At 55.1% G+C, this 27113-nt stretch overlaps 1 protein-coding gene across 6 annotated transcripts in view; it reads left to right on the top strand.

Annotated features, from left to right (window-relative positions):
- The window catches only part of TNRC18 (trinucleotide repeat containing 18), a 92328-nt gene that overhangs the window by 12927 nt on the left and 52288 nt on the right, over window positions 1-27113 (top strand). For 2 of the 6 annotated variants that reach the window (XM_063089172.1, XM_063089170.1), the window contains exons 3-10: window positions 10257-10412; window positions 12825-12950; window positions 13421-15055; window positions 22304-22406; window positions 22760-22965; window positions 23395-23541; window positions 24108-24298; window positions 25694-26123. In XM_063089172.1, coding sequence (XP_062945242.1) covers window positions 10257-10412; window positions 12825-12950; window positions 13421-15055; window positions 22304-22406; window positions 22760-22965; window positions 23395-23541; window positions 24108-24298; window positions 25694-26123 — 2994 coding nt within the window. Of the gene's footprint in view, window positions 1-8350; window positions 8407-10256; window positions 10413-12824; window positions 12951-13420; window positions 15056-22303; window positions 22407-22759; window positions 22966-23394; window positions 23542-24107; window positions 24299-25693; window positions 26124-27113 lie in introns of those variants that run through there. The other 4 variants (XM_063089171.1, XM_063089174.1, XM_063089173.1 and 1 more) reach the window with 4 other exon arrangements.

Below are 27113 nucleotides of genomic sequence, written 5' to 3'. Positions count from 1 at the left end.
CACTCCTTAGGAGTGGAGTTTGGCAGCTGGCCAGTATGGGGGTCCCAACCTGTGACCTTCCTGTCATTAGCACCATGCTCTAACCAAGTGAGCTAACCGGCCAGCCCTAGGGGGAAAAAATCTTCGATGGGGAAATCCTCTGTAATTGCTTTAGAATTGAGAATGTCTGGAGTCCTAGGGGCAAGGCTAGGGTGAACGAATTTGCATATCATTGGCTGAGTTGAAGACTTGACCACTCCCTGGTGGTCTTTGGGATTCCATTTATTTAAATTTGAGCACTTACTTTCTGGGCTAGGTGTCTGGTTGGAGCAAGACAAAGTTCCTGCCCATAGGGGGCTTATATTCGGCCATGGGGGAGGGACTGGAGTTCAGCCCCAATTGCCCTCTTGTGCTGTGGCCTCTGGTAGGGAGGAACTGGGAGCTGCGCTAAGAGATGAATTCCTAATTGGGAATCTGTTCTCTGGAGAGGGTCAGGGATGGCTTCCACTGAGAGGGGAGGGGTGGGGAGGTGGGGTAGGCCTCTTACGTCCCTCAGGCCAGCCCCCAGGCCCTCCAGGTGGGGTGGGGCCTGAAGCTGGTTGATCTGGTCTGGTGGCTCCCATGGTCCTGGTCCTTGCCTAGCTTGGAGTAACCTCTGCAGCCAGGACCCTCAGCTGCCTCTTTGCTGCACCAATGGGAGGTCGGGGACGGTGGCAGTGGCCACAGTTCCCGTGGCCCAGCCACAGTGCCAAGGATATGCAGGGTAAGCCCCCCCCCCAACATAGCCTTGCACTCTATCACCTGGAGAGGTGAGTTCCACCAAATAGAGGACCCCCAGGGAGGCACAGCGTCCTGCCTTTTTTACTGCCTTCATTTTACTTGAGTGGGAAGTAAGGCACACAGAGGTTGGGATGCCAGCTCAGGGCCACACAGCTGGGAAATGAGGGATCCAGAAGCAAGGCCTGGGCTCTCTGCAAGAAAACCAGGGGCTGTCTAGGAGGTAGGGTGTTGGTAGGAATTTTTCTTTCTTGGCTCATTTTTCTTTATTTATTTGCTTTGGTTTTTTAAAATTATGTCAGTGTCAGAGTTCCATGAAAATTATTCAAAATGTAATTTACCATGCTTGTGTTCAGATAGCCACTGGCTGCCCTTCCCCACATTGGCCTGTTTTAAAGGAAACTTTTTATTGGAGTTTAAGATAAACACTGAAATGAGCCCAGATCATAAATGTAGGGCTCGATTATTTTTTTTTGCCAACTGAACCCACCTGTGTAACCATCAACACAGGTTTAAAAAAGCCCAGAAGCCACCTCCAGTCACTCCCCGCTCCCCTTCCCAAGGGTAACCTCTATCTCAACATGTGCCACCAGAGATTAGAATTACCAGTTCTTGAACTTCATATAAATGGAATCATATAGTATGTTCTCTTTCATGTCTGGTTGTTTTTTTTTTTCTTTTTTGGGTGGCTGTTCGGTATGGGGAGCAGAACCTTTGACCTTGAGTGTTATAACACCGCTGCTCTAACAAACTGAGCTAACAGGCCAGCCCAGGAAGATTCTTGAATTCCGTGGTAGATGTGTATTTATATGCATCGCTGCTGGTGGCTGTGTACCTGCAAGGGCATTGCTGGGTTAGGGCTTCCCAGACTGCCAAGCTGTTCTCACAAGTGGTTATACTAAGTTACGCTTTCTCCAGTCCTGTAGTTTCCATCTTTTCTTTTTGACATTTTAACCATTCTAGTGGGTGTATAGAGTAGTTTTAATTCACATTTTCCTGGTGGTTTAAGAAGCTTTATACCTTGTCACAGGTTTACTAGCTACTTGGGCATCCTTATTTTCGACCCTCAATTTTTACATGGAGTTGTTTGTCATTTTCTTATTGATTTGCAAGAGTTCTTCGTATATTCTTGTTACAGGCCCTTCACTGGTGATCTGTGTTGGTACAGATCTTCCATGTGGCAGCTTGCCTTTTCCTTTCACCTGAATGGTGTCATTTGATGACAAGATGTGCCTAACTTTAATGTAATCTTGTATATCAGTTTTAGCTTTATGGTCTTTAAGAAATCTTTGCCGGCCCTCAGGTCATAAAGGTATTTTCCAGTGTGTTCTTCAGCAGACTTTCTTGTTCTACTTTTCACATTTAGGTCTACAGTCCACCTGGAGTTGAATTTTATGTACGATGTGAAGTAGGGGTCAAGATTCGTGGCTTTCCCTATATGGGATATCCAAGCTGACCAGCAGTGTTCATTGTTTAGGCTTGTTTCTCCACATCATGCGTCTGTGGGTCTGTTTTGGGCTGTCCTGTTCCCTTGGTCTGTCCACGTTGCCCATGTGCCAGTGCCCCACCTGCTTCATGACTGTAGGTTTATGTATTTTGGAATTGGTAGTGTAAGTCCTCCCACGCCTCTCTGTATCTTCGGGGTTGACTTGGCTATACTTGACCCTTTGCTATATGATGTTCAAAAGAAAATGTGATAAAATGTATATAACAAAACTTATTGTCCTAACCATGTGTAAATGTGCACTTAAGTGCACTTAACTAAGCACATTCACATTGTTGTGGAACCGTCACCACCACCCGTCTCCAGAACTTTTCCATCTTCTTAAACTGAAACTGTGTTCCCATTAAACATAAACTCCTCATTCCCCTCCTCCAGCCCTTGGCAACCACTTTTCTAATTTCTGTCTCAATGAATTTGACTCTCTAGGTCCTTCATGTAAGTGGAATCATACAGTGTTTGTCTTTTTGTGGCTGGCTTATTTAACATACCATAATGTCTTCGTGGTTCATCCATGCTACAGCACGTGTCAGAATTTCCTTCCTTTTTAAGGCTGAGTAACACTCTATTGTATGGATATACCGCATTTTGTGTATCCATTCATGTGTAGATGAATACTTGGGTTGTTTCCACCTTTTGGCTCTTGGGAATAATGCTGCTGTGAGCATGGGTGTGCAAATATCTGTCAGGTCTCTGCTTTCAATTTCTGTGTAATTTTTAGAGACAAACACCCCCCCCCCCCCCCCCCCCCCGTCTACTATCTGTCTATCTATTTCTCTCTCTGTTGTGGTTGGAATTGCATTGAATCTACAGATCAGTTTGGCTGCAGTGAGCTTTCTAGTAAGTAGGTCTGGTTATTTCCTTGGGAGGGACCCACAGAAGTGGGTCTGGGCCTCTTCAGTCCTTGAGAAGTCTTTCCAAAGCCGGGGATGAATTGTCTGTTCTCACCCTCCCTGGTCTGCTTCCTGCCCCACCTGCTCACAATCAGAGTGAAAATTTGCTAATTTTATAGACAAAAATGGCATCACTGTGTTTTACTACTTCTTTGCAATACTAATGATGTGGAACTTTTTACTGAGTTTGATGTTTACAGTTCTTCCTTTGCGAATTGCTTGGGATTCTTATAGAATTATAAGAAACTCTATGCAGCCAGGGCTTTAACCCATTCTCTGGCTTAGGTATTACAAAACTCCGGATCTCGGGATCAGTGGCAGCTTGAAGGTCATTCTCTCCGATGGGTCCTGGTGCTATTTTCAACTGCTGTTATAGAAACACCTAAGTCACCTGTCAGTGCTCTGGTCCTGAATGAGCTCTTTTCTGGGTGATTTGATCATGCTGATGAGATGCTGTCATAGTCTTTGGTGACATCTTAAGGGGTGGAATTCCTTTGAGAGGCCAAAATGTTCCAAAATGTCAGGGGAAAACATATTTGTTCTGTATTTGGTTATAAAAGGGCCTTTGGGATTGGAAATATGCAGCCACTGTTCTAGTGGGTGTTTCCATTGTGTCTGGGTAATGCGGCTGAGTAGAAAAGTGTAGGTTTTGGAATCAGAGCCTCAACTCCCTTGTCTATAAAAAGGACAAGAATTCTCTTCCCAAAGTTGATGGGGTGCGGAGACAGATTGAAGTGAAGCCCTTAGCAAGTTCCAGGCTGGCCTTGAATAGGGTGCGGGAAAGGCCTCCGCTTCCTCAACACTAGTCCTCCTGACCTTGCCCCATCTCCCCCTCTATAAATATTAATTGAGCACGTACTACGTGCAAGGTGTGGGGTACTGGAGTTGGAGTAAGCCGAAGCCTGCACTGTAATTCCGGGGTCTGCAAAACTATGGCCAAATCTGGCCCACTTCTTGTTTTTATAGATAAAGTTTTATTGGAACAAAGCATCACCCAATAGTTTATTGTCCTTGGCTGCCTTTCCCTGCAACAGGCAGAACAGGCCCTTTCAAGAAAAAGCTTACTGAGCCCTGCTGCAGTGGGTGGAGACAGTAAACAAGGAACTAATACAGTGTGATAAATGGTGATAAGCACTGTGGAGAAAATATTTCAGGAAAGGGTGTGGGGATGGGGTGGGTTGCAATTTAAAATAGGGTGGCTAGGGAAGGCCTCATGCATCAAGTCACTTGAGCTGGGAGAGAAGGGAGTGAGGGATATACAGAAGGGAGTATGCACATAAGGTCCTGATTCTAGGCTGAGGTGCAGAGGCACTGAGGCACAATGTGTAAGCCCTCAGGTCCTGCGCTGTTTACCAAACCTTCATACCCACATGATCTCATCCAACTCTCCTCCCTACTCCACCAACGAGGATTTCAGGTGCCCACTATATAATCAACTTCCAGAAGAGTCCCCAGCGACTCCATCTATCATGTCTGTCACAGAGGCAAGATTCCACTGACCTGCTGAGGTGGCATCACTGTCACCCTTTCTGATAGGGAGCTGTCATAATGCACCTCCTTAGGGAGTGTTATTAGCCAGTCCCCAGCTTGCAGGAGCTCTTAGTAAGTGTTGAGGGAATGAATGAAGGAAGGAAGCACCTGGATTATTCTAGTTTTACCGTCTGGTGAGCTTGGCCACCTCGGAGTCTCTGCCTGGGATTTCCTCCTTTGTAAACTGGGAGCAGTACCACTAACTCCTTCAGATGGCCACGAGGGTTACGCGAGCTGATGATCGGTGTGCTGGGCACACAGCCTGACACATGGCATTGTTATTAATGTTATTAAATATTTTCCCAAGGAGCAGAGAGACCCAGGTAGGTGCTCACTGCGTCCATGCAGGAGTGGCACCTGTTCGACCCCTCACGCAGCCCTTGCAGGGATCTTATTTAACTCTTGGATCATGAACTGTGTGATTGGGCATGACGTGCCTCCTTTCTGAGCCTTAGTTTCCCTTCATCAGATGGATTGACCTGTTTAGGATTAGAGATTGTCAACTAAGAGATAACACACATCTGAATATCACTAAACGTTGGTTGAGCATCTGCACTGGGCTGGGTCTTGCGCTTGGCTGAGATAGTTCAAGAAGGAGACTAATAAATTATCTGCTCTGGAGGGACTCATTTGTTTTAGGATTTTGCTCAACTTCCACCCAAAAAAGAACAAAATGACTCCCTTTTCTATTGTTAACTGAAAGAGTGGGTATGTGCTCCTCCTATAAAACAGGTGTGGTGACCCCTCTGGGACCCTTATGGTTGAGTGCCACCTCCTTTTCCAGGGGGCCACAGTTGGGGGTCTGGAGTAGAGAAGAAGACAAAAGGAGAACCCACACATGTACTGGGGTGTCACTGGTACAGCAGGATCCCTAGCTGAGGCTTTGGCGTGTGGTGTGCTTGTGCACAGTGGCACCAGTCTCGATGCTGACTTGGTCACTGGCTTGGTGACCCTGGGCCCCCTCTCTGCGCCTCAGTTCCTTCATCTGTAAAATGTGTAAACAAGGTTCCCTTGCTCCCAGGATCTGGGAAGGGGCCCTGGTGTGCCTTGGGCAGAGAGGCAGGTTCACTGGCCAGCCTGTCCTAACCGGTGGAGACACAGCACTGGATTTGGAGGTAGAGAGCAGAGTTTAGTGGTTTTTTTTCGAAAATTTAGGTGAAATTCACATAACATGAGATTAACCATTTGAAAGTGTGCAATTCAGTGGTATTTGGTGCACTCAGAGTGTGCAACTGCGAGTGCTCTCTAGTTTCAAAGTTAAATTTTTGTTCTAAGGAAGGACAAATGGCATTTGGGTAGGGGAAGTGGTTCCACATGGACCCTGACCCTGGAGGAGTTGCTTAGATTTTCGGAGCCCCAGCTTTCGTAACTATAAATAAAAGTAACAATAATAGTAATAGGCAATGTTACATGACAGATACTTCATGCCAGATAATGTCCAGAGCATTTTACAAATATGAATTCACTTAATCTTCACATCAACCCTGAGGGGTAGATGTTACTACATTATACATTTCATACAGCCTGGGGAAGTTAAGAAAATTGCCCAAAGTCACAGAGCAAGTGGGCGTTGCAGCTAGGATTTGTCCCGTGGCTCTGTCCTGGTGACCTCTCTGTTGAATCCCTCCCCGTGGGCATACTGACCATTCCTGCCTACTACCTCCAGTTTCTAGCAGGGAGAGGAACCTCCAGCCCAGACTGTTGCTAAATTAAATCTAAATTAATTAAAATTTAATAAAGTAAAAAATATAGTTCCTCAGTCTCACTGGCCACATTTCAGGTGCTCAGTGGCAGCGCGTGGACAGTGGCTATTGCACTGCACAGGTACAGAACATCTGTCGGGCACTGTTGCTGCAGCACTGCTGTATGTTGTTAATTTACCCAATCCCCATCTGATGGACTCACAGATTGTTTCCAGTTTGTTGAGGATGACAGGCAGGGCAGTGGGGAACATTCTCCCAGCATATCCTGGTAGCTTTCGTGTGATTCTTCCATTGGAGGCATTTAGAGGCAGGCTGCTGGGCTCTGGAGTTGGCCTGTTCCCATCCCAGCTCAACCCCCCAGCTGCATGCCTATGTGACCTTGGGCTGTCAGTAGTCCCGCACTCTATGAAAGGCTGGCATGAAGATTCAGTGAGTTAGTGCAGGCGGAGTAGTGCCCAGCACTCGTAGAGTTCCGTTGTTAAAATGAATGATGGTAATTTATTATGGTTACACGTGTGTTTTAGGTTTTGACAGTCATTGGTCTTAGCTTCTAAGATGTCAAGTGAGATAATTATTGGGGTGAGTGGGTAGCATGGAGGCTTCCTGTCAACAGAGGGCAGCCTGGGACCAGAGCTGGGGGACCAGGCCTTGAGCTCAGCCTGGGGTGGGAGGGAAGGAGATCCCCCATATTAGTCTGGCTTGAGGGATCCAGCAAAGTCTTCAGAGAGGCCAGTGAGCTCTGGGCCTGACTGTCACTGCTGGAGCCCTGAGGCCTGCACCCATCTTGGTGAACTGGGAGTGGCCACTGCTAGGTTCCTAGGGGTAGGCATGAGCAGGTGGTGGGGGTGGGGGATTTGTACCTAGACGCTGCGAAGAGCTCTAGGCATACTGTCGGGACTCAGTCAGCGGTCTGGAGACGCTGGTGACATGGGTAGGGGTCACTGCCTGTGCTCACTCCCCCCCAGGGAGGCCAGGCAGGATGGCCTGAGTGACATGTGGCTTCCTTGGAGTTTACTGAGCCTCTCCTTAGGGCCAGGGGCTGCCCTGACCTTCTCTTCTAATCCTAACATGTTTCTACCTGCTTTGGTCCCATGAGCATTAGAAATAATACTTATGTGGTCACTTAATCCAAAATTGCAGCATCTCTTAGGTGCCAGGTCCTGGGCACTGGGATATGGTGGGAAGCAAGGCCAACAGAGGCCCTGCCCTCAGGGAGCGAACCTTCTCATGGGAGAGAGACAGTGCATGGTCAGGCTGACAGATCTATGTTTCTAAGTTGTCATAGGTGGACAGAACCATCTGGGCCTGCTTGGTTTGCGTGGCTGTAGGGGGCAGCTCAAGTGAGGCCCCAAGATGGGAATGGGCAAGGAGCGGTCTAGCGGGAGGGGCTGCGGGCTGGGTGAGGTGGGAAAGGGAGGCAGGCATCGGGGCTGTGAGCGATGAGTGACAACTGTCATCTGTGGCTTGGTTGCAGGAGAGGGATGTAGGAAGGGGATGCAGGCAGTGAATAGGTGTAAATAAACGCCACCGTCTTCGCTGTCCTCAAGGTTGGTGGCAAGTAGGGATTGTATGACCGTTTTACCGAGTTGCTGACTGGGGCCCTGAGTGCAGCACTGACTTCCTGGGTCCCTCAGGGTCCCCAGTGGCCTCCACCAGGCTTGGGAGGAGGGAGTTTGGATGCCGTTGAGCCCTGTGGCAGGCAGGAGCCGTTGGTGGCATCCGGGCCCCAACACCCTGCTGGCCCGGGGTGGCACTGGGCGGGTTTCACAAGCCTGGGCAGGCGCAGGTCGGGGCCACGGGGCTTCCGTGCAGCCCGGGCAGGAAGAGCTGGCGGCTGATGTAAGCCCTTGCGCAAACCTCTGGCTGCCGGCTTCCGGAGCCTTCCACCCGCCTGCCTATCACACCAAGGAGGAAGCCTGGGGCTTGGCAGGGCCCAGAGGCCCTGCTGCCCTGGCTTGGGCTGCATGGATGGACTGACTGGCCAACATGGCTCTGGGTCCCGAGGGCTTGGCGCTGGAGTCTGGTGAGGGGGGCTGGGCTGGGCTGGAGTGTGGGGGGCTGGACACGGGGTGGTGGCGGCGGAGCATGTGACCAGAGGGTGGCTCCCATTGCTCTGCCTGCTGTCCTCTCCACTCTGGGGGACCAAGGTGAATGCCCTGCCCCTCGAGGCCTCAGTTTCCCCATGTGGTATCCCTAAAGGGGCTGAATTGGACATTTTGGGATTCCGTACCCCCGGGAGGGGGTCAGTAGCACCTGTTGTATGCAGTCCTTGCATAGGGGGCGCTGCTGGGGATCCAGAGGTTGGGTTTGTGGTCTGTGAGCCCCATGCGGGCTGTACTGGGGCTGCCTGGGCACCTGAGCCACACATATGGTCTATTTTCATGCTCTCTGCAGTCACTTAACTTCTGTGCCACCTGCAGACAGCATCCACCGTACAGGGACTTAGAGTGGGGACACACGCGGGCCGGCCAGAGTTGACACCTGGTAGGTACTTAGTGCCACTTTGCCCAGCTCTGTGTTCAGGGCTCTGCAGCCTCCTCCCCAGGTCGTTGTTGGGAGGATTTGAGATCACCTGCAGGGGCTGGTGCCTGCTAGCTGTTAGCAAATGGGCGCTCCTAGTGTTCATTATGATTGTTGTGATTAATTTAAGTGCATGCTTCCGACTTCACTACATTCTCAAAGGAGGCATTTTTTTGCCCCCATTTTGCTGAAGAGCAAGCTGAGGCTTAGCAAGGGAAGCCTCTTGCCCGTGGTCTCGCAAACCTCCTTGGGCCCATGACCCGGAGGCCTGCCAGGCTCCTCTGCTGCAATGTGGGGTGTTTGGAGCTTGTGGGGCAGAGCTCCTGTATGGCAGTGAGGAGCTGTCCTGTCCAGCATGGGCCTGGCCAAATGGGGTGTGGTAGGTTGGTGTGGTTTCCATCCAGGCCCCAGCTGACTGTAGATTGTTCTTGGAGCAGCAACCGGCCCTGGGGCCCCCTTTAGCAGGGACCCTGGGTGTGTGGGTCCTGTCATCTGGAGTGATGGCCCCCTGGGCAGGGCTCCCTCACACCTTATCCACTCCCACACTTGACGCTCTCATCCACTTATGGATTCATTCCCTAATTCACTGTGGGCTCTGGGTGTGCATTCTGAGTCACCCCTCACTGGCTGTGTGACCAGGCACTTTCCATCTCTGAGCCTTAGCTTCCTCATGTGTTAAATGGGCACAAAGGCTGCTGAGGACTCAGAGGGTCCATGCACCTCCAGGGCTGCTGTGGGGTCCTCAGGGAAGTCATTCTTTGACTTGAGGGCCTTCTTGCTGGTCCAGGAGCTCTGCAGAGCTCACAACACAACCACTCTGTGGCCTCAGGAGGTCCCAGGCCCCCACTAGCCTCAAGTTTCCTTCTGCAAATGGGGAGAACGGTGCCCCCTTGGATGTGAGTTGGTTGTGCAGCAGGGTTGGTAAAGCCCTCTTCTTTTTTTTTTTTTTTTGTCTTTTTCGTGACCAGCACTCAGCCAGTGAGCGCACCGGCCATTCCTATATAGGATCCGAACCCATGGCGGGAGCGCCGCTGCGCTCCCAGCGCCGCACACGGGCTCAGCCCCGGTAAAGCCCTCTTCTGAGGGTGCTGGGGGACCTGGGGGTAAAGGTCTGCTGTGGTGGCTTTCTTCTGGCTGTCTTTCTGAGGTCTACAGCTTTCTTAAACTCTGGATCTGGTTGAATTGACCCAGGCCCACCCTGCAGCCAAAGAGCTGGGGTGGGTCAGGGGAGATCCCTTTGGTCTCCTTGCCAGTGTCTACTCTGTGCAGTGGGGAGAGATGGGGGTCCTGGGGCAGAGGGCCGGGGCAGCGGTGGCCTGGTTGGCTGCCTGACGGCCCCCCTTCTCTCTGCAGGCGAGGCCTTCTTGGGCAGCTTTGTGGCCAGCGGGATGGGACCCTCGGCCTCGTCCCATGGGAGCCCGGTGCCCTTGCCCTCTGACCTCTCCTTCCGCTCCCCCACCCCCAGCAACCTGCCCATGGTGCAGCTATGGGCTGCCCATGCCCATGAAGGTAAGGAGCATGCCAGGCGGGTGGGGCTGAGGGCTGCCAGGCCGCTGTCCCCACCACTCTGGTGATTTTATGTCCCGAGCACTTCTCAAGTCTGCCCATTCTCCTCCACCTCCACACTCATTCCTCCTCACCATGGCTGTTGGGGCCTAGCCCTGGTCATCCGGCCTCCCAGCTATTCCTCAGATGCTCAGTGCTTTCTCTTGTGGCTGTTATGGGGCTTTTGCACAGGCCATTCCCTCTGCTTGCAGCCCCTCACTCCACCCCACTGGCCTGTTCCTCCTTCAGGGCTCAGCTCAAACACCCCACCTTCCCCTACCCTCTTCCACATTTGTTCGTGTGATTATTGGTGAACTCTCCACTTTCCCACTGGAGTGATCTCTGAGGGCAGGGCCTGGTTTGTTCTACAGTAGGTTTGTTAATGATTGAAGGAGTGGTGGGACCTGGGGCCATCGGACCCTCTTTTGTTGCTGTGATGACCTCGAGTGTGGAGGTCTGCAGGCCTGGCTTTCTGCTGGCCCTGAGCAAATTCTGGACCTCCTTGGAGCCTTACTTCCCTCTGTCAGTGCAGGGAGGGCCTGGGGGACCCCTGAGCTCCTCCCCCACCTCTGGCTTTGGTGGATTTTAGATATCAGGCTCTAGGTCCCTCCTTCTGCCTCTTAGGTGGCCTGTGGGTGTCCCCTGGGTCCTGGAAGGTTGCAGCCCTGGCAGCGCCCAATGCAGGCTGGGGCTGTCACAGCCCACTGTCTCTGTGGTTCCTCCTGGAGGCCTGGGTTTGACCAAGTGCTCACTGTCATCCCAAATCCTGCAGGGTGGGGCTGTGGGCGGCTCCATTTAGCCAGGAGGAAATAGGTGCAGCCAGAGGTGCTCTCAGCCACAAGACCTCCTCCAGTCCTTACAGCATTGTCCCCATTGTACAGATGAGGCCACCCAGGCTGCTCCTCCCAGGCGCCTCGGGAAAGGCATCTGAATCCAGGAATGAGGGCGTGTGCCCTTCACACAGAGGTCCACCCTGCCTCTGCCAGGGGGTGGGGGTGTGATGGTGGATGGCCTGGGATGGTGGTGCATGGCCCTTCTGGGATGGGGTTCCACCCAGATCTCCCACTTCAGCCAGCCAGGGTGGGTGTTGCAGGGGCTGGAGGAGCAAGAGGCTGCCTCTGGTACCTTTGTGGCACCAGCCTGTCCTTTGTCCTACCTGAGATGCCCTTTTCTCTTTTGCAACAATACTAGTGAATAATAATGATAGCAAACACATGTTGTACTTACTTTGTTCCAGGCACTGTGTATTTGAGTCTCCTTTACCCTCAGAACCAGCCTTGAGATAGGAACTATTATGCCCATTATACAGATGAGAGAGCAGAGGGACCCAATGCTTACACTGGGCATTGTTTCAATGATTACGTGAGATAACGTGTATCTGGTGGACCTTTTTGTTACGTAAATGTTGTTAATGTCATTATCAGGTGGTGCTGGGGGTAAAAACACCGGCCCAGTGGGTCAGGGCCAGGGTCTGCATCCCTGGCCTTGGAGGCAGCAAGGGTAGCCAGGTCACCCTTGTAGGACCCCTCCGCCCATGTTGAGTATCAGGACCCATGCCCAGTGCCCCAGCATCTGCCTGCCTGCTTGGCCTTCTGGCCAAGAGGCTCAGCAGGGCCTCTTGGGCCCCCTTCCCCGTGTGCCCTCTTAGGGGTCATGCTTCTCTCTCTGCTGCCACTATTTCCTGTCTTTGTCCTGCAACGTCCCAATTCTGGGCATCACTGGTTGGGGGGCCTTTCTGGAGGGTGGGAGGACCGTTGGCAGGAGGAATTCCTTCCTGGCAGCACCTGCCTGGGAGACCTGCCAGCGGCAGATGCTGGGTATGCCGAGCTTCATAGGAGGCGAGTGACCAGCCTAGGGTCACACAGATGAGAAGGGGCCCATGCTGGGCTGAGGTTTAGAGTTCTAGTTGTAGAGTCTGATGACTTCGGTTCAAAGTTAGGCTCCTGCACTGGATGACCTTGGGCAAGTGGTTCTCTCTGAACCTCAGTTTTGTTATCTGTAAAGTAAGGACATTGAGTATCTGCCTCCTAGGTTGTTTTGAGGTTTAAATGAGAATAACAGTGGCAAAGCAGTTGACCGTACTTGGCAAGCTGCTGTCATCCCCTTCTAGTTGGATCCATTCTGATCCTTTTCCTGGGGGATTGGAGAAACCAAGCCCCTGAAGACTGCCTGGGATTGGAGGGAGGCCCAAAGAGCCAGGGTTGGGGAGGGGGGCAAGCGTGGTCCTGGGGAGCTGGTGTTAAACCTCAGGGATCCCTGCACCAGGGGGCTGACAGCCAAAATAGTTAATTTTCAAGAAAATGAAAATGCTGGAAGGAAGCTCCCTGTGGGAGGTAATGAAGTGGTCCAGCCCAGCTTTTCTCTTCTCTCTTCCAGGCTTTTCCCACCTTCCCAGCGGGCTGTACCCATCCTACCTCCATCTGAACCACCTGGAGCCCCCCAGCAGTGGGAGCCCCCTCCTCAGCCAGCTGGGCCAGCCCAGCATTTTCGATACCCAGAAAGGTCAGGGGACAGGAGTGGGTGAGACCGTGGGGACTGTGGAGCGGGTGGCACAGGGACCTTCTGAGGGGCTTCTCTGGGCCCTCACCAGTATCCCAGGCAGCTCCCCAGCTTTGTTTTCTAAGACTCTTGCCCAAGATGCTTTTTTGAGACTTCAGTGCCTAAGGGCTCCCACCGGCTCACTAGGTGTAGTTATTCTCTCTTCATTAGCCCTGTTAGGCCCTCTGGGCAGCTCTTAACCCTTGGCCTCTCCCCCTTTTACATATGAGGAAACTGAGGCTCAGGATAGTTAGTTGGTGGCCAAGGTGAGATTTAAACTTGGTTCCAGCCATTTTCACAGCCTGCCCTCCCAAGGGCTGCCTGTGCATGTCCCTCTTCCTTGTCCTAGGGCTGCAGGGCACCCTCTGAGGTCCCCCTCTGCCCTGGCAGAGGTGGGAGGTGGCACTGGCTCACTGTTGTGTTCTTCTCCACAGACGGCTTCTACCTGCCGGCTCCGGGGGCTCCGGGCACCCTGCACTCTCATGCGCCCTCCTCCAGGACCTCCAGCAGCCACTCCTCGGGCGCCCCGACCAAAGGCTTGTCGCGGGAAGGTCCAGCCAAGGAGCGGGCGGGCCGTGGTGGGGAGCCACCTCCACTGTTGGGCAAGAAGGACCCACGGGCCCGCGAGGAGGCGGCTGGGTCGCGCGGCGTGGTGGACCTGACTCAAGAAGCGAGGGCAGAGGGCCGCCAAGACCGCGGGCCCACGCGCCTAGCCGAGCGCTTGTCGCCTTTCCTGGCTGAGTCAAAAAGCAAGAACGCGCTGCAGCCGTCGGCGCTGAGCATGTGCAATGGCGTGGGGGACGCAGGGCTGCTGATGGCCGACGCTGGCCGTGGCGGCGCCAAAGAGGCGGCCCGGCAGGAGGAGAGCGCGCGGTTGCTGCGGCGGGCAGAGGCCCTGCTGCCCGGGCCGCGCCCCTGCCCCTCGCCGCTGCCCCCGCCACCCCCGCCGCCATCCAAGGGGCCGCCAGCACCCCCCGCCTCCGCGCCCGCCGGCGTCTACACCGTTTTCCGCGAGCCAGGCCGTGAGCACCGCGTGGTGGCGCCCACCTTCGTGCCTTCCGTGGAGGCCTTCGATGAGCGCCCGGGGCCCATCCAGATCGCGTCGCAGGCACGCGACGCCCGAGCCCGCGAGCGGGAGGCAGGCAGGCCGGGGGTCCTGCAGGCGCCACCCAGCTCCCCGCGGCCACCGGACCGGCCCGAGGGCCTGCGCGAGAAGAACTCGGTCATCCGCTCGCTCAAGCGGCCGCCACCCGCCGACGCCCCGCCAGCCAGGGCCGCGCGCGCCTCCCCGGACCCCCGGGCTTACCTGCCGCCCAAGGAGCTGCTCAAGCCCGAGGCCGAGCCGCGGCCCTGCGAGCGCGCACCACGCGGCCCTGCCGGTGCCCAGCAGGCCGCCAAGCTCTTCGGCCTGGAGCCCGGGCGGCCGCCCCCACCCGCTGGCCCTGACCACAAGTGGAAGCCCTTCGAGCTGGGCAACTTCGCCACCACGCAGATGGCCGTGCTGGCCGCGCAGCACCACCACGCCAGCCGGGCCGATGAAGAGGCCGCGGCCGTCTCCAAGAAGGCCTACCTGGACCCAGGGGGCGCGCTGCCTCGCGCGGTGGCCACGTGCGGCCGGCCTGGTGCTGACATGCACCCCGCGGCCCATGGGCCTGGAGAAGCTTCGGCCATGCAAAGCCTCATCAAGTACAGCGGCAGCTTCACCCGCGAGGCAGTGGCCGTGCGCCCTGGCGGCTGTGGCAAGAAGAGCCCCTTCGGAGGCCTGGGAACCATGAAACCTGAGCCTGCCCCCACCTCTGCGGGTGCCCCTCGTGCCCAGGCCCGCCTCCTGCACCCTGCAGGCCCTGCAGCGGGTGCAGCCCGACAGCTGAAGCGGGACCCAGAAAGGCCCGAGAGCGCCAAGGCCTTCGGGCGAGAGAGTTCTGGTGCCCAGGGTGAGGCAGAAGTGCGACACCCGCCAGTGGGCATTGCAGTGGCTGTGGCCCGGCAAAAGGACAGTGGTGGCAGTGGTCGGCTGGGGCCTGGGCTGGCGGACCAGGAGCGCTCCCTGTCACTGAGCAATGTCAAAGGTATGTCTGGGTCCTACTTTGGTACCACTTGTCTTATATCCCACTTGTGGTCTGTGCTGCTATTGAAAGTTTATTGCTTTTTCCATTAGGCACATAGAAAAATGTCTAAAATGCAGAAAAGGAGAACGAAGAAAAAGGACCATTATATTTTCCCAATACCCTGAGCACTTTCGTATCTTTCTCGGAATTCATTTTCCTGTGCAATTTGCTTCTGCCTGCAGAGCTCCTAGTGCACATACGATTTTGGGCCTCTGTATTGTTCACATATTACAGTGTAGGTTGTTTGCCCTTACTATTGCAAACTCTTTATAAGTATCATATTTTTATGGCCTTTAATATTCTGTTGAGAGCATATACCATGGTTCAGTTCTCCATTTCCCTGGTGGGCATTTTGATTTTTCTCCTCTGTAATGTTTTGTGTTCAGAAAGTTGCATTGAATATTTTTGTGCCTTGTGCCTGGATGATATTTTGAGTCAGTTTCCAAGAATAGAGGTTCCTAGGAAAAGACTAACAGTAAGCCTTCAGTTCTAAGTTCTTGAGGGAGGAAACTGTGCCTTATCTATTTCCATGTCCGCAGTACCTAGCCAGCGTGCAGCCTGGTACGTAGTAGGTGTTTGGTGAATGTGTGTGTGAGGGACTAGGGTTTTGACATGGGTTACATGCCTGTTAGCAGTGTATGTGTCTCTGTTTTACTTTATGATGCCTTAGGATTGTGTTTTAATTAAACAAAACAAAACAAAAAACTCTTGCTAATTTCAGTAGGGAAGATGGTGCATTTGTTTTAGTTACTGATGAGGTTGAATATTTTTCTGCAACTTGGTTGGTTGGTTGCATTTCCTTGTGTTTCTTGCATATTCTACTGTTGGGATTCCTCCTGGGATTCTGGAGAATTGATATTTGTGGCATGTTGGTCTGCCCAGAAGAGAGCCTGTCGGTCTGCCCTGAAGGGCCCCACCTAGATTTGGGTCCAGTTTGGGGACTCAGGCTGTTTTTAGTGTGCTGCGGTGTGGGGTCGGCGGGCTGGGGGAAGGGCTGGGGTAAGGGCTGAAGGCTGCTCCTTGCTCATGTGACTTAACGGTTAGCCTTTGCCCCAACCTGCAGCGTGTGCCCCATACTTACCTGCTGTGAGCCCATGCTTGGCCCACAGTCTGGGCCTCTGTGTTGGGCCCCCTTCCCTGCAGCGCCCAGACTTTACTCGTTTAGGCTGCTTAGGCACCTTGGATACACATCTCCTGGGTCCCCACTCTTCTTTGTTTTGGTCCCTATGTGTCCACCTGGGCTTTGTCCTTGGTCCCCAATGAGCAACCACTGCTAAGTCCTATCACAGCTGCCTGCTACACCCACCGTCTCCACACTGTTCTCCCAGATGAGCTCAGTAAGGCACAGCCCGCTCCGACTCACACCAGCCCCCGCCCTGTCGATCTGCGTGCACACTGCCCTGCAGAGAACATCTCACTGCCCCTCCATGTTGCCCTGCACGAGCCCATTGCTCCCCTGCCCCTCCTCTGGGTGTGGGGTCCAGAGCCTGGGTCTCTCCAGCCACATCTCCCAAGAGTGTTGTTTTCACAGCAGCCTGATGCCCCAGCTGGCCCCTGTGTATCTGGTGCCATACCTTCCACCTGCATTGCCCTCCCCGGTCCTGCGTGTCCGTGTCTGCTCATCCTCAGCGCCCAGGTATCACCTTCTCCTGAGTTCTGGATGCCCTTGCATTCCAGGAACAGCCTCAGAGTGCTTGGACTTGGAGTTGAGGAGGTGGAGCTCTGTCTGGTCTGTCTCAGAATTCTCTTCATCCAGCATAGATAGTTCAGAGTGAGTGATAGTTAGTGAATATTTGTTGACTGACTGAGCCCTTTGCTCTGCGCAGAGCTCCCTGGAGCCAGGGAAGCCAGCCCTCTGACCCTGAGGGGTTTGCATGAGAACCTGCCTTATTTTGGGATAGAAAAAGTGAGATTGGAGGTGGCTGGCTGGGTGGTGAACAAGCCCTTCTGTCCAGAGGTTTAGGACCGTGGACCCCCCTGGGAGGCAGAATATCTCTTTGGGCCCTTTCTCTCATGTGACGTGGTTTGGTACCCCTTTTGGAGGCTCGTGGTCCCAGAGCCCATCCTGGAGCCTGCCTGTGTCTGAGGGTTCTGTGTTCATGGGGTTGTGAGTGTGTATGTGCACAAGAGAGGGAATGTGTGTGTGAGAGAGAGAGAGAGAGAGGGTGGGAGGATGAGATGGAGATTTGGGACGAGATGTTCAGGGATTTGTCTGAAGCTGCCTCTCTTTGTTGGTGCTGATGGTTGAAAAGTAAGTGGCTGGATTCTTTCTCTGTAGAAAAAAATCCCATAAGAGGTGGTGGCTTTTCTCTAGGCAGCCCAGCCCCAATGCTGAGTGACCTTGAAGGGAGGGGAGGAGTTAGGGGCTTGGGTCATCTGTGCAGCGTCAACATGGGTCTCATCCCAGTTTCTTACTTTTTGTAGTGAGCCTTCTGCCTTGTCAGTGGGTTCAAATCCTCGCTCTGCCCCTTGTAGCTTTGTAACCTTGAACAAGAGGCTTGAGTCCTCTGGGCCCCCTGGGTCATTTCATTTGCTTAATTCCAGGTGGGCTGACGGGCGCACGGTAGGTGCTTCATAAACAGGGCTTCTGTTTCTCTGCTAACATTCAGGTGTCAGGGTCTTAGAATGTCTGACCGTGCACATAAGCCCTAGATCCTCCTTCCAGAGAGACATCGGGTGTGCTCACACAGGATCTGGGTCTTGGGTCCTGAGATAGACCAAGGACGTGCATTACCTCTATCTGTGAACCTGACACCTGAGAAGCCCAGCAAATATGAGCAGTCCCTGCCATTTAGTCAGCAGCTCATGTGTGCCAGCAACCCTGTCAGGACTCTGTTGTTATGTAGATCCAGCCTTCATTCACAGATGGGGAGACTGAGGCCTGCAGAGATGAGGCAGGGCTGAGCTTGAAACCTAAACTGGGGCCTGTCTCTCCCATCTCTTTGTTTGCTTGTTACCTCTATGGTGGAGGCAAACTGGGGACCAGATCTGGGAGGGAGGGGCTGGGAGGGTGTGTCTCTCCTCTGCCATCACATTGGGCAGAGCTGAGGGTGCTGCCATAGGGGGCTTGGTGGGGCAGAGGTGGGTGTCAGCAATGGTGTTGGTGACAAGTCTGCTGGGGCCTCCCTCCTGTCTCCCCACTAGAGAGCAATGTGTAGGCCTGATACGTGGCAGTTGTATCTGGCAAAATGCTCAGATGGAGTCCAGGAGAGGGTTGCCATGGGAACCAGCTTCAGCCCGGGCCTCGGGCATATAATGGCCGAAATGTGGAGCATGTGACACAGGAAGGGGCAGTCGCCGGTGGGGACAGTGGTGGCTTTTGCCGAAGCACATCCTCATCCCCATGGGCCCTGGGGTGAGGCTGGGCTACAGGGCAGACCTGCAGGTAGATGGTGGCAGTAACACACCTGTGCCTGCGGATGGCCATGCCTCTTAGTGGTCAGGAAGACCGACTCAGACTCCCATCCCAGCTGTGACACTTCTTGTCAGCATGTGACTGGGGCAGGTTTCTTTATCTCCCTGTGCCTCAGTTTTCTCATCTGGAAGATAGGGATGAGGAATGGGAGCCACCTTGGGTTGGTGACGAATGAATAAGTTAATATGTTAGTGTACCTAGGATTCTGTTGGGCACAGAGGCAGCTGTTCAATGCTAGCCTCTCATGCCTTGAGGGCTGGGGTGGGGTCTTGGGTCTCTGGGACCTCAGAGGGGGCTGAACCTGTGCGCTACATGCCTGCCTCCCGAGGAGCTGTTCCCCTCGCCAGGCTCGGAACTCCCTGAGGGAGGGGCTTGGGGGGCGCTCACCTGGTCCTCATCCTTGAGCTCGGCATAGAAAGGTGGATGGGCCCTTCTTGGCCAGACGGAAGTTTTCAAAACCCCAATCAGATCATGTCGCATTCCTGCTCAGAGTTTCCTCTGGCTTCCCCTCTCTCCTTGAACAAAATCTAAACCATATTCCCTTACATGGCCTGTGTCCCTCTGCCCCCCAACACTGCATCTGTGACCTCACCCCCCTGCCTGCTCTTTGCTTACTCTCTCCAGCCACCATGGCCTCCTCATTGTTCCTTGGCACCTTCCTGCCTCAGGGCCTTTGCACTTGGCATTCCCGCTGTATATATCTGCATGAATCCATCCATTCATTTCACTTAGCATGTGTTTATTGAGCTCCTCCTGTTGGTCAGGCATTGTGCAGGGAGAGGTAGACAGCCACCCAGCACTGTTTGGACCAGAGCAGTGCACAGTCTGATGAGGAGACAGATGGTGACCAACCAATAAGCAGAATAGCTGCATGTTGTGGTCAGTGCTGTGAGGGAGATATACAAGGGAGTATGATGGAGGGAAGGTGGTCAGGGAGGGCTTCCTGGAGGAGGTGCCGTTTGAAGCTGCTCCCTGACAGGGGAGGTTGAATAGTCTGGGGGAAGGACACTCTGAGTGGAGGGAACAGCATTTGTATGTGTCCCCAAGGTAGGGAAGGGACATATGTGGCTGGAGTGCAGAGAGTCTGGGGGCACACTTGAGAGGCTGGCTGGGCCCCCCGAGCCAGGCTCAGGGCAGGGGCCTGATTCTTTGGGGTGACAGGTGTGAGCAGTGTTTAGAGGGGACAGGGAGCCTTGGAATGATGAGGGTTGAGCTGGAGCCCAGCTGATCACAGGGTTGAAGTATGTAGGCATTTCATGTTTCTTTGGGAGACTAACCAAATTTGTAGGGAGTGGACTGGACCTAGTGTCCCTGGAGATGGCGAGTTCTCCGAGATGGGACCAGGCAACAGGCAGGTTTCTGGTGGCAGGTGGCACCTGGGATGGGAAACCCTTGAGGCAGTGGGCAGTGACAGCCAGGGCCGTGGAGAGGTGTTCAGGGCCAGGAGGACGGAGGGTTTGGGGCCAAGCCCAGTTTGCACTCCAAGCACCTGTCCCTTCTGGGAGCACAAGGGGCACTGTGCCCAAAGGCTGTCCCAGCCTCCAAGAGGACCGTGCAGGCATGAGGATGGCCGCCTCAGGTGGCCAAACTCTTGGGAGTCCATAGGCCTGGGCACCTGTCTCCTCTGGGAGTAGGAAGCTTGAGTACCTGCCCTGATTTCTCAGCACAGCCTGGGGTCTCTGGGGTGGCCCTCCATGCCCCAGCCCTGCCTGAAGCTCACTGCTGCACTTCTGGGCCTCAATTTCCCCCCTGGGGTCCAGGGGCAGGGCCCCTTCCAGTCCTGCCATTCTTCTTAGTGGTCTTGCTTAAGGGGGGCGGTGTGGGCCCAGGCTCTGCTTTGATACAGGAGCCACATTGCCGAGGTTGGCCAGGGGAACCCTGGCTGGCTCACCCCAAACTGCAGGTGACACTGCCCTTTGGCTCTCAGCTTCCCCACCCTCTTGTCTGTCTTTCATGCGACTTCACACTGGCATAACTGAAGTGTCTGCCCATCGCCTCTGCTGACTGTGGCCTGGTGGAGAATGATTTAGCAGGAAGACAGGGAGTCGGGCAAGGCGGGGAGACAGTCTTCCTTGCCTGCCCTGCCTTGCTGGACAGTCCACTTCATTGTTTAAAAGTGCACGGTGGTCCCCTGTTGTCCATGGCCCACCTCCAGAACTTCTAGGTGGCCTCTGAGGCTTGTACCATGTGGCTGTGGCAGCCCATCTCCAGCTGTCTCTAGTGATGCTCCCCCTCCCCATGCTTCGTTGCCTGGCTGTCCCCCATGAGCTTGGTCCACGGGTGTCTGGGCTTGTGTGGCTGTGTTCTCTCTCTGGGCTTCTCTCCTCTGGCTCTGGCACTGGCGGGTCCCCACTTTCCTAGAGGACCAGCATCCTTGAGCCTCTCCTGGGGGCTCTGCTCTTCAGGAGCTCCTGGAGAGACGAGGGAAAGACACTCGATGGCTGCATTCCAAGTGGGATCTTTGCTCACAAGGGTCATTAGCAAGGCACTGCTGTAGACCCGAATGAGGACGCTCTGGTGGGGACCTCACTTCCAGTAGAATCATATCTCTGGGCTGGGGGGTACTGAGAGCCGCCTCCCTCTGAGACGGTTGCTAATGGTCCTGAGAGTGCAAGGCTGGTGGGATCCTGGCTGACTGCTGTCATTGCCCACAGCAGCCCTGTGTGGGTGGGTGGGCATCAGCCCCCCGCCCACCCCTCTCCCTTGCATCCCCAGGGACCCTGAGAGGGAATAATAAGCCAGACCTAAACCATGGCGAATGGTGCCCCGAGAACTGATGAGCAGGTGTTTCTCAGCCACACAGTGGTGTGGCCTGTACGGCCAACGGCAGGCTGCCTCACGTGCCCTTGCCTGCCCAGTGTTTACCGACTGCTGGCTTACACTGTGAACACCAGGAAGAGGGGCTGGGACAGTATGGCAGGGACAAGGAGGGACAATGAGGGACAGATGGTGCCCTTCATGGGCTCCTACCCCTCCTCTGCTTGCTGTCCCCTCCCTGTTAGTAACTGGCCATGTGCCGGGCCTGGGACTCAGGGACCCACCTTCTCTGCTATGTGGGTAGGGGTGAGGAGCTCATGGGAGGTGCTGCTGGACCGAGGGCATGGATGGGCAAGCCAGGTGGCATCGCTCTGGGGACATGGCCACTGCCCCCCAAGTGGATAGTGTTCTTTGCTTTTACTTTTCTATTTTGATTTTTTAAAAATTAGCTATGTGTATTTATATTGTCTTGGAGTAGACAGAACCGTGTGGATCTCAGTCTGGTGGCTGGTTTCCCATGACCCAGTCTGGCTGTGCTTCCAAATGACGATGCCACTTTTTTGGGGTTGTGGTTTCCCATCCATCTTGACCCTGCCATGTCCTCCCCAATCTCCACCCCAGAACTTGCCTTTCCGTCATTGAAACAGTGTTAGTGAGTAATGCTTGGCCTCACGTTTTATTGTGATATGTTTTACAATATTTTATTGTAATACGCATGGCTATAGGTCTAATTATTGCCACAGTTGTCTGTACAGGTGACAGAGGCAGTGTCTGTGGCAGGGGTGAGGCTGGGGATGAAGGTGATGGAGGGGAGGTTTCTTGGCACAGAGGACCCCTTAGTGGGGTTTAAGAGGAACTTGGTGAGTTGTAAGGAAAGGTGTTCCAGGCTGAAGAAACCACGTGGATGGCTCTGGAGGGCTTGCTGGAGGCTCTGAGGGTCCCAGGAAGGGGTGAGGGCAGTAGGGGAGGGGAGCTAAGTGGGAGGCCTGTGGGGTGGGCTGGGGGGGCTGTGGGCTCACTTCTGCCTGGCTGTCCAGGACACAGCCGGGCTGATGATGACTGTGCGGACGATCGGGCCAGGCACCGGGAAGAACCGCTGCTCGGGGGGCGGCTGGACCGGGACCAGGAGAAGCTGCTCAGGTGAGTGCTTGGGGGCAGCTGGGCGTGTGTGGTCTGGAAGCCCCTGGGGGTGAGGGTCAACTAGATGACCCCAGGTGGGCTTGGCCTCGTGACCGTCGATGCTGAGGTCCTGAGAGCTGATGTAGCCCTGGTTGAGGACCTGGGCCAGGTGGTACCCCCTGCCCCTTTCCACTGAGTTTGGAAGGCTCTGGGGTGGGGCCCTTCTTTTCTGAGCCTGAGAACTCACTTCTTTATGGTGGTTGTCCTGACAGATGGCCTGGGTGACCCCCACCTCCTTGGGATGATACCCTTGCTCTCCCCCTGACCCTGGGGCCGTCTAGGCTGCCGCCAATGCCTCTGTATCCCCATTCCAGAGAAAGTAAGGAGCTGGCTGACCTGGCCCGCCTGCACCCGACCAGCTGTGCTCCTAATGGCCTGAACCCCAACCTCATGGTGACTGGGGGCCCGGCGCTGGCAGGCTCGGGTCGCTGGTCTGCTGACCCTGCAGCCCACCTGGCCACACACCCCTGGCTGCCACGCTCAGGTAGCACATCCATGTGGCTTGCTGGACACCACTACGGTGAGTGTGGGGCAGGGGGACCCCTTTTTTCTGGAGGAAGGTGGACAGGTGTCAGGATGGGAGCTCAGATCTGGCCCCTGCGATCCCTTGGCTGGGAAGCCTGGGCTAGGCTTTCTCTCCTCTTCATAATTCAGCTCCCATGTTTATCTAAAGATGGAATTATAATGGTATTTGCCTCATAGGGTTCCCCCGCCTTGCCCATTTGGGGCAGGTGCCATTCAACAGCAGGGGGCTCTGTGGGTCTGTTTGCAGTCAGCTACCACTCCTGCCCCCTTGGCTTCCTCCTGGAGAATGCAGGATGTTCTGGGACTGGGGATCTGGGCAGTGTAGGGCTGGGCTGGACCCAAAGGTGGGGTGCTGGTCCTGGGGCTGCCCTCGGACGGTCTGGGGCTTTCCAGCACTGACGTGGGACTGGTTTTCTCCTCCTAGGCTTGGGCCCCCCTTCTCTGCACCAGGGCATGGCACCTGCATTTCCACCTGGCCTGGGAGGCTCCCTGCCATCGGCCTACCAATTTGTCAGAGACCCCCAGTCGGGCCAGCTGGTGGTCATTCCCAGTGATCACCTGCCTCATTTTGGTAAGTGGACACCCTGTGGTGTTGGGCAGGGGCTGCGGCTGATTTTGCCCAGCGAGACTGTCCCTGGTGGCCCAGCAGAGTGGGATGGGAGGCAGACTAGGGCTGAGAGAGAATGATCTAATGGCAGTGGTTCCCACATGTTAAGCCTTGGGGTCCTTGTTTCAATGAATTGTTTCCTAGAAACCCCATCAGGAGAACCAGAGCAGGGCAGCTCTCGGTGGGCAGCTTGAACCCCCCACCTGGTGCCCCCATCCCTGTGGGAATCCACTCTGCAGACCATAAGTCTGCATGTTGGTGAGCTCCAGCTGTAGGTCTTGGGGACCTCCCATTTGGAGTGTGGACAGGACTTGTGTTTCCCGGGCATGGGGTGTAGTGCACATGTGGCAAGTGGAAAAGACAGGTGTCCTGGGCCCCAGGAAGCAACCAGAGGCCCAGCAGAGCCCAGCTCTGCACCTGTGTGGATGCCCCCTCTGTGGGCCTCAGTTTCCCCATCTGTAAATGGGTGGCAGGGAGACTGGAGCAGTGTCAGGACACAGGTGCAGCCCACTGTCTGTCTGTCTCCCCAGCGGAGCTGATGGAGCGGGCCGCGGTGCCACCCCTCTGGCCTGCTCTGTATCCGCCGGGCCGCAGCCCCCTGCACCATGCCCAGCAGCTGCAGCTCTTCTCCCAGCAGCATTTCCTGCGGCAGCAAGAGTTCCTGTACCTTCAGCAGCAGGCGGCCCAGGCCCTGGAACTGCAGAGGAGTGCCCAGCTGGTGGTAAGTCAGGGATCATGCAGTGAGCCCCCTCCTAGAGCCCCTATCAGTGGTGAGGCCGACAAGTTAACCAGCAGAAACTCCACACATTTACAGACCTTGAGGGAGGAAATAGCAGAGAGGTGGGTGGTCAGGGAGGGCTTCCTGGAGAAGGTGATGTTTGAGCAGAGAGCTGAAGGAATCAGCCATGGAAGACCCTCCAGGCAGAGGGGGCAGTGTGAGCAAAGGCCCAGAGATTGATGGAGCCTGGCAGGAGCAGGGCACAGGGAGAGTGGAGAAACCAAGGCAGAGGTCACCTTGTGGAGTGGGGAAGTCTGGATTGGACACAGAAAGGATCCCAGTGGGCTCCCACTGTTGCCTGAACCCAGGCTGGCCTCTTCTCTCCAGGTGGCCTCTCAGAGCAGGCACAGGAGGCCTGGCTGCTGCCTTCTTGATGGCCCTGGGCTCCCCTCTTGGGCCAGGGCTGGCCTCCTGACACCCAAGTTGCCTGGTCCCATAGTACAGGGGATGTGAGGGGTTCCTGCGTGTGGTTGGACTCCCTAAAGTTCACAGTTGAAGGCGTTCTGGGATGTCTGTCTTTCGCTTGGCCTTGTCCCCTCCTCCCTTGCACAGTGGCTACTCTGGAGAGGTCAGGCTGGGTGATACCTGTAGTAAACAGTTCTTGGGTCCCCAGCCCTGGCTTTCAATTTTAGCACTGCCAGGCCTGGCTGTGTGCCCTTGGGCAAGTGACTTCACTTCTCTGGGCTTCAAATGTTCTCCTCCAGAAAACAGAGGTGCTGGTCATTGGGTTGTTAAATGTGGTTTAATAATCATAAGAGTAGCTAGTCCTTGAGCATTTCAGCTGTGTGTATTTATGTGCTAACTGCCTGGCCCCAGTTAGATGATGGCTGTCATCAGCCTGGCTCCCTCCCTTCCATTTTGGCATCAAAAACAGGAACAGACTCCTCCTGCCCCCTTTGAGGGAGGTGTTTTGAGCAGGAAAGTGCACAGCAGGTAGTGAGCACTCTGCGAAGGCAGCTGTCCTAACGCTGGGAAGGGGCCTGGGCGTGGGGCCGCCCCTTCATCTTCAGGAGCCTCATGTCTCCACCCGACCCCCTCTCCCTGACTGTGAGGGTCCTAGCAGGGCCAGGGTCGAGAAAGAGGTCTCCCACCAGTTCTGGAGGGAAGGGGCTTTAGGTCCACTGAGGCTCTGCCCCCCACCCCCAGCCCTGCCTCGTGGGGTTCTGCACAGAACACTGTACTTGTTACATGCGTACTGTGATGGAATGGGGAGGGGGTGGGTAGTCTGGATCCTGGACCCTGCCTGAGGTTCTCCCCAGGCTGGGGGACCCCCGAGACAGGGGAGGTGCTGGATGGTGGCTCCAACCACACTGACCTTGCCTGCGGCCCCCTCCCCAGCAGGAGCGGCTGAAGGCCCAAGAACATCGGGCGGAGATGGAGGAGAAGGTGAGCAAGCGGAGCCTTGAGGCCTCGGGCAAAGCCGGCCTGGCTGCTGCAGGCCCAGGGTTGCTGCCTCGGAAGCCCCCCGGCCTGTCTGCTGGCCCCGCGGGCACCTATGGCAAGGCTGTGAGCCCACCGCCGTCTCCCCGCGTATCCCCTGTGGCTGCCCTGAAGGCCAAGGTCATCCAGAAGCTGGAGGACGTTTCCAAGCCACCCACCTATGCCTACCCTGCCACGCCCAGCTCCCATCCCACCAGCCCACCGCCCGCCTCCCCGCCACCCACCCCTGGCATCACCCGCAAGGAGGAGGCACCTGAAAATGTTGTTGAGAAGAAAGACTTGGAGTTGGAGAAGGAAGCCCCCAGCCCCTTCCAGGCCTTGTTCTCAGGTAGGAGCGTGGTTGAGACCCCAGGGTGTGTGTGAATGTGTAGTCAGTTCTGACTGCCAGAGAAACTGATCCCTTATCTGTTTATTTACTTGTTTATTCATTCATTCTGTCTCTATTGAGTACCTGCTGTGTACTGGCCTGCTGCTAGATTCTGGAATGAATGCATGAGCGCACAGTCAGTCTCTGCAGCTCTCCTTCAGTGGCAGTTCAGGGAAAATGGGTGTATTATTAGGACCTACTCCATAAAGAGTTGTTTCGAGCATTAACCAAAGCCAGACCTGTAAAACACGTAGTCAGTGCTGTTACCATGTTGGTAATGACAGAACAGAGAGTTCTAGGCCCCATCCCCGCTTGGCAGTGTGCCGTGTGCACACACACACGTTCTTCCCATGTCCCGTGTCAGTGGGGACCTTCAGCAGGTGGCTTTGGGGGCTGGGACTTGTATTCCTCCTCCGCAGGGGCTATTAAGACACTGTGAGCTCGCACTTGGAGGACTTGGGATCAGATTCAGATTCTGGCACCAGTGCTGTGTAAGGTTGGGCAAGTGGCTGCCCCTCTGTGAGGGGATTCTGTGTGATGTTCCTGTCAAGTGCCTGGCCCGTGAGGAGTGCTCCAGGCTTCTCCCCTTGGTCAGGTTCCATGTGAGCATCTACAGCCTTGCCCAGGTCTGTGTGGGTCTGCAGATGCTGTAAAGACTCGGCGCACACAGCCCCGCTCATGGGGAAACTGCCCTTGGGGGCAGTGGGAGGCAGAACTGTCTCACTCTTACATTTTGCACAACTGCTTGCATGATGTGGGGCAGCAGGTTCTTGTGGGATGGAGGCTTGGTGGGGTCTGTTTTGGGTCTTCACGGACATTATCGAGCAATTGCTACTGGCCCAGCCTTGCGCTGGTTGCTGGAGGTGGGAGCAAGAGAGAGGACTGCGGTTTTTGCCTTTGAGACCACAAGGCCTTTGGAGACGAGATGGTGGGTGATTTTTCTCTCTGTGG

This window comes from Cynocephalus volans, chromosome 3, assembly GCF_027409185.1.
Source record: "Cynocephalus volans isolate mCynVol1 chromosome 3, mCynVol1.pri, whole genome shotgun sequence".
Lineage (NCBI taxonomy): Eukaryota > Metazoa > Chordata > Mammalia > Dermoptera > Cynocephalidae > Cynocephalus > Cynocephalus volans.
This window is presented reverse-complemented; position numbering and strand designations above follow the sequence as displayed.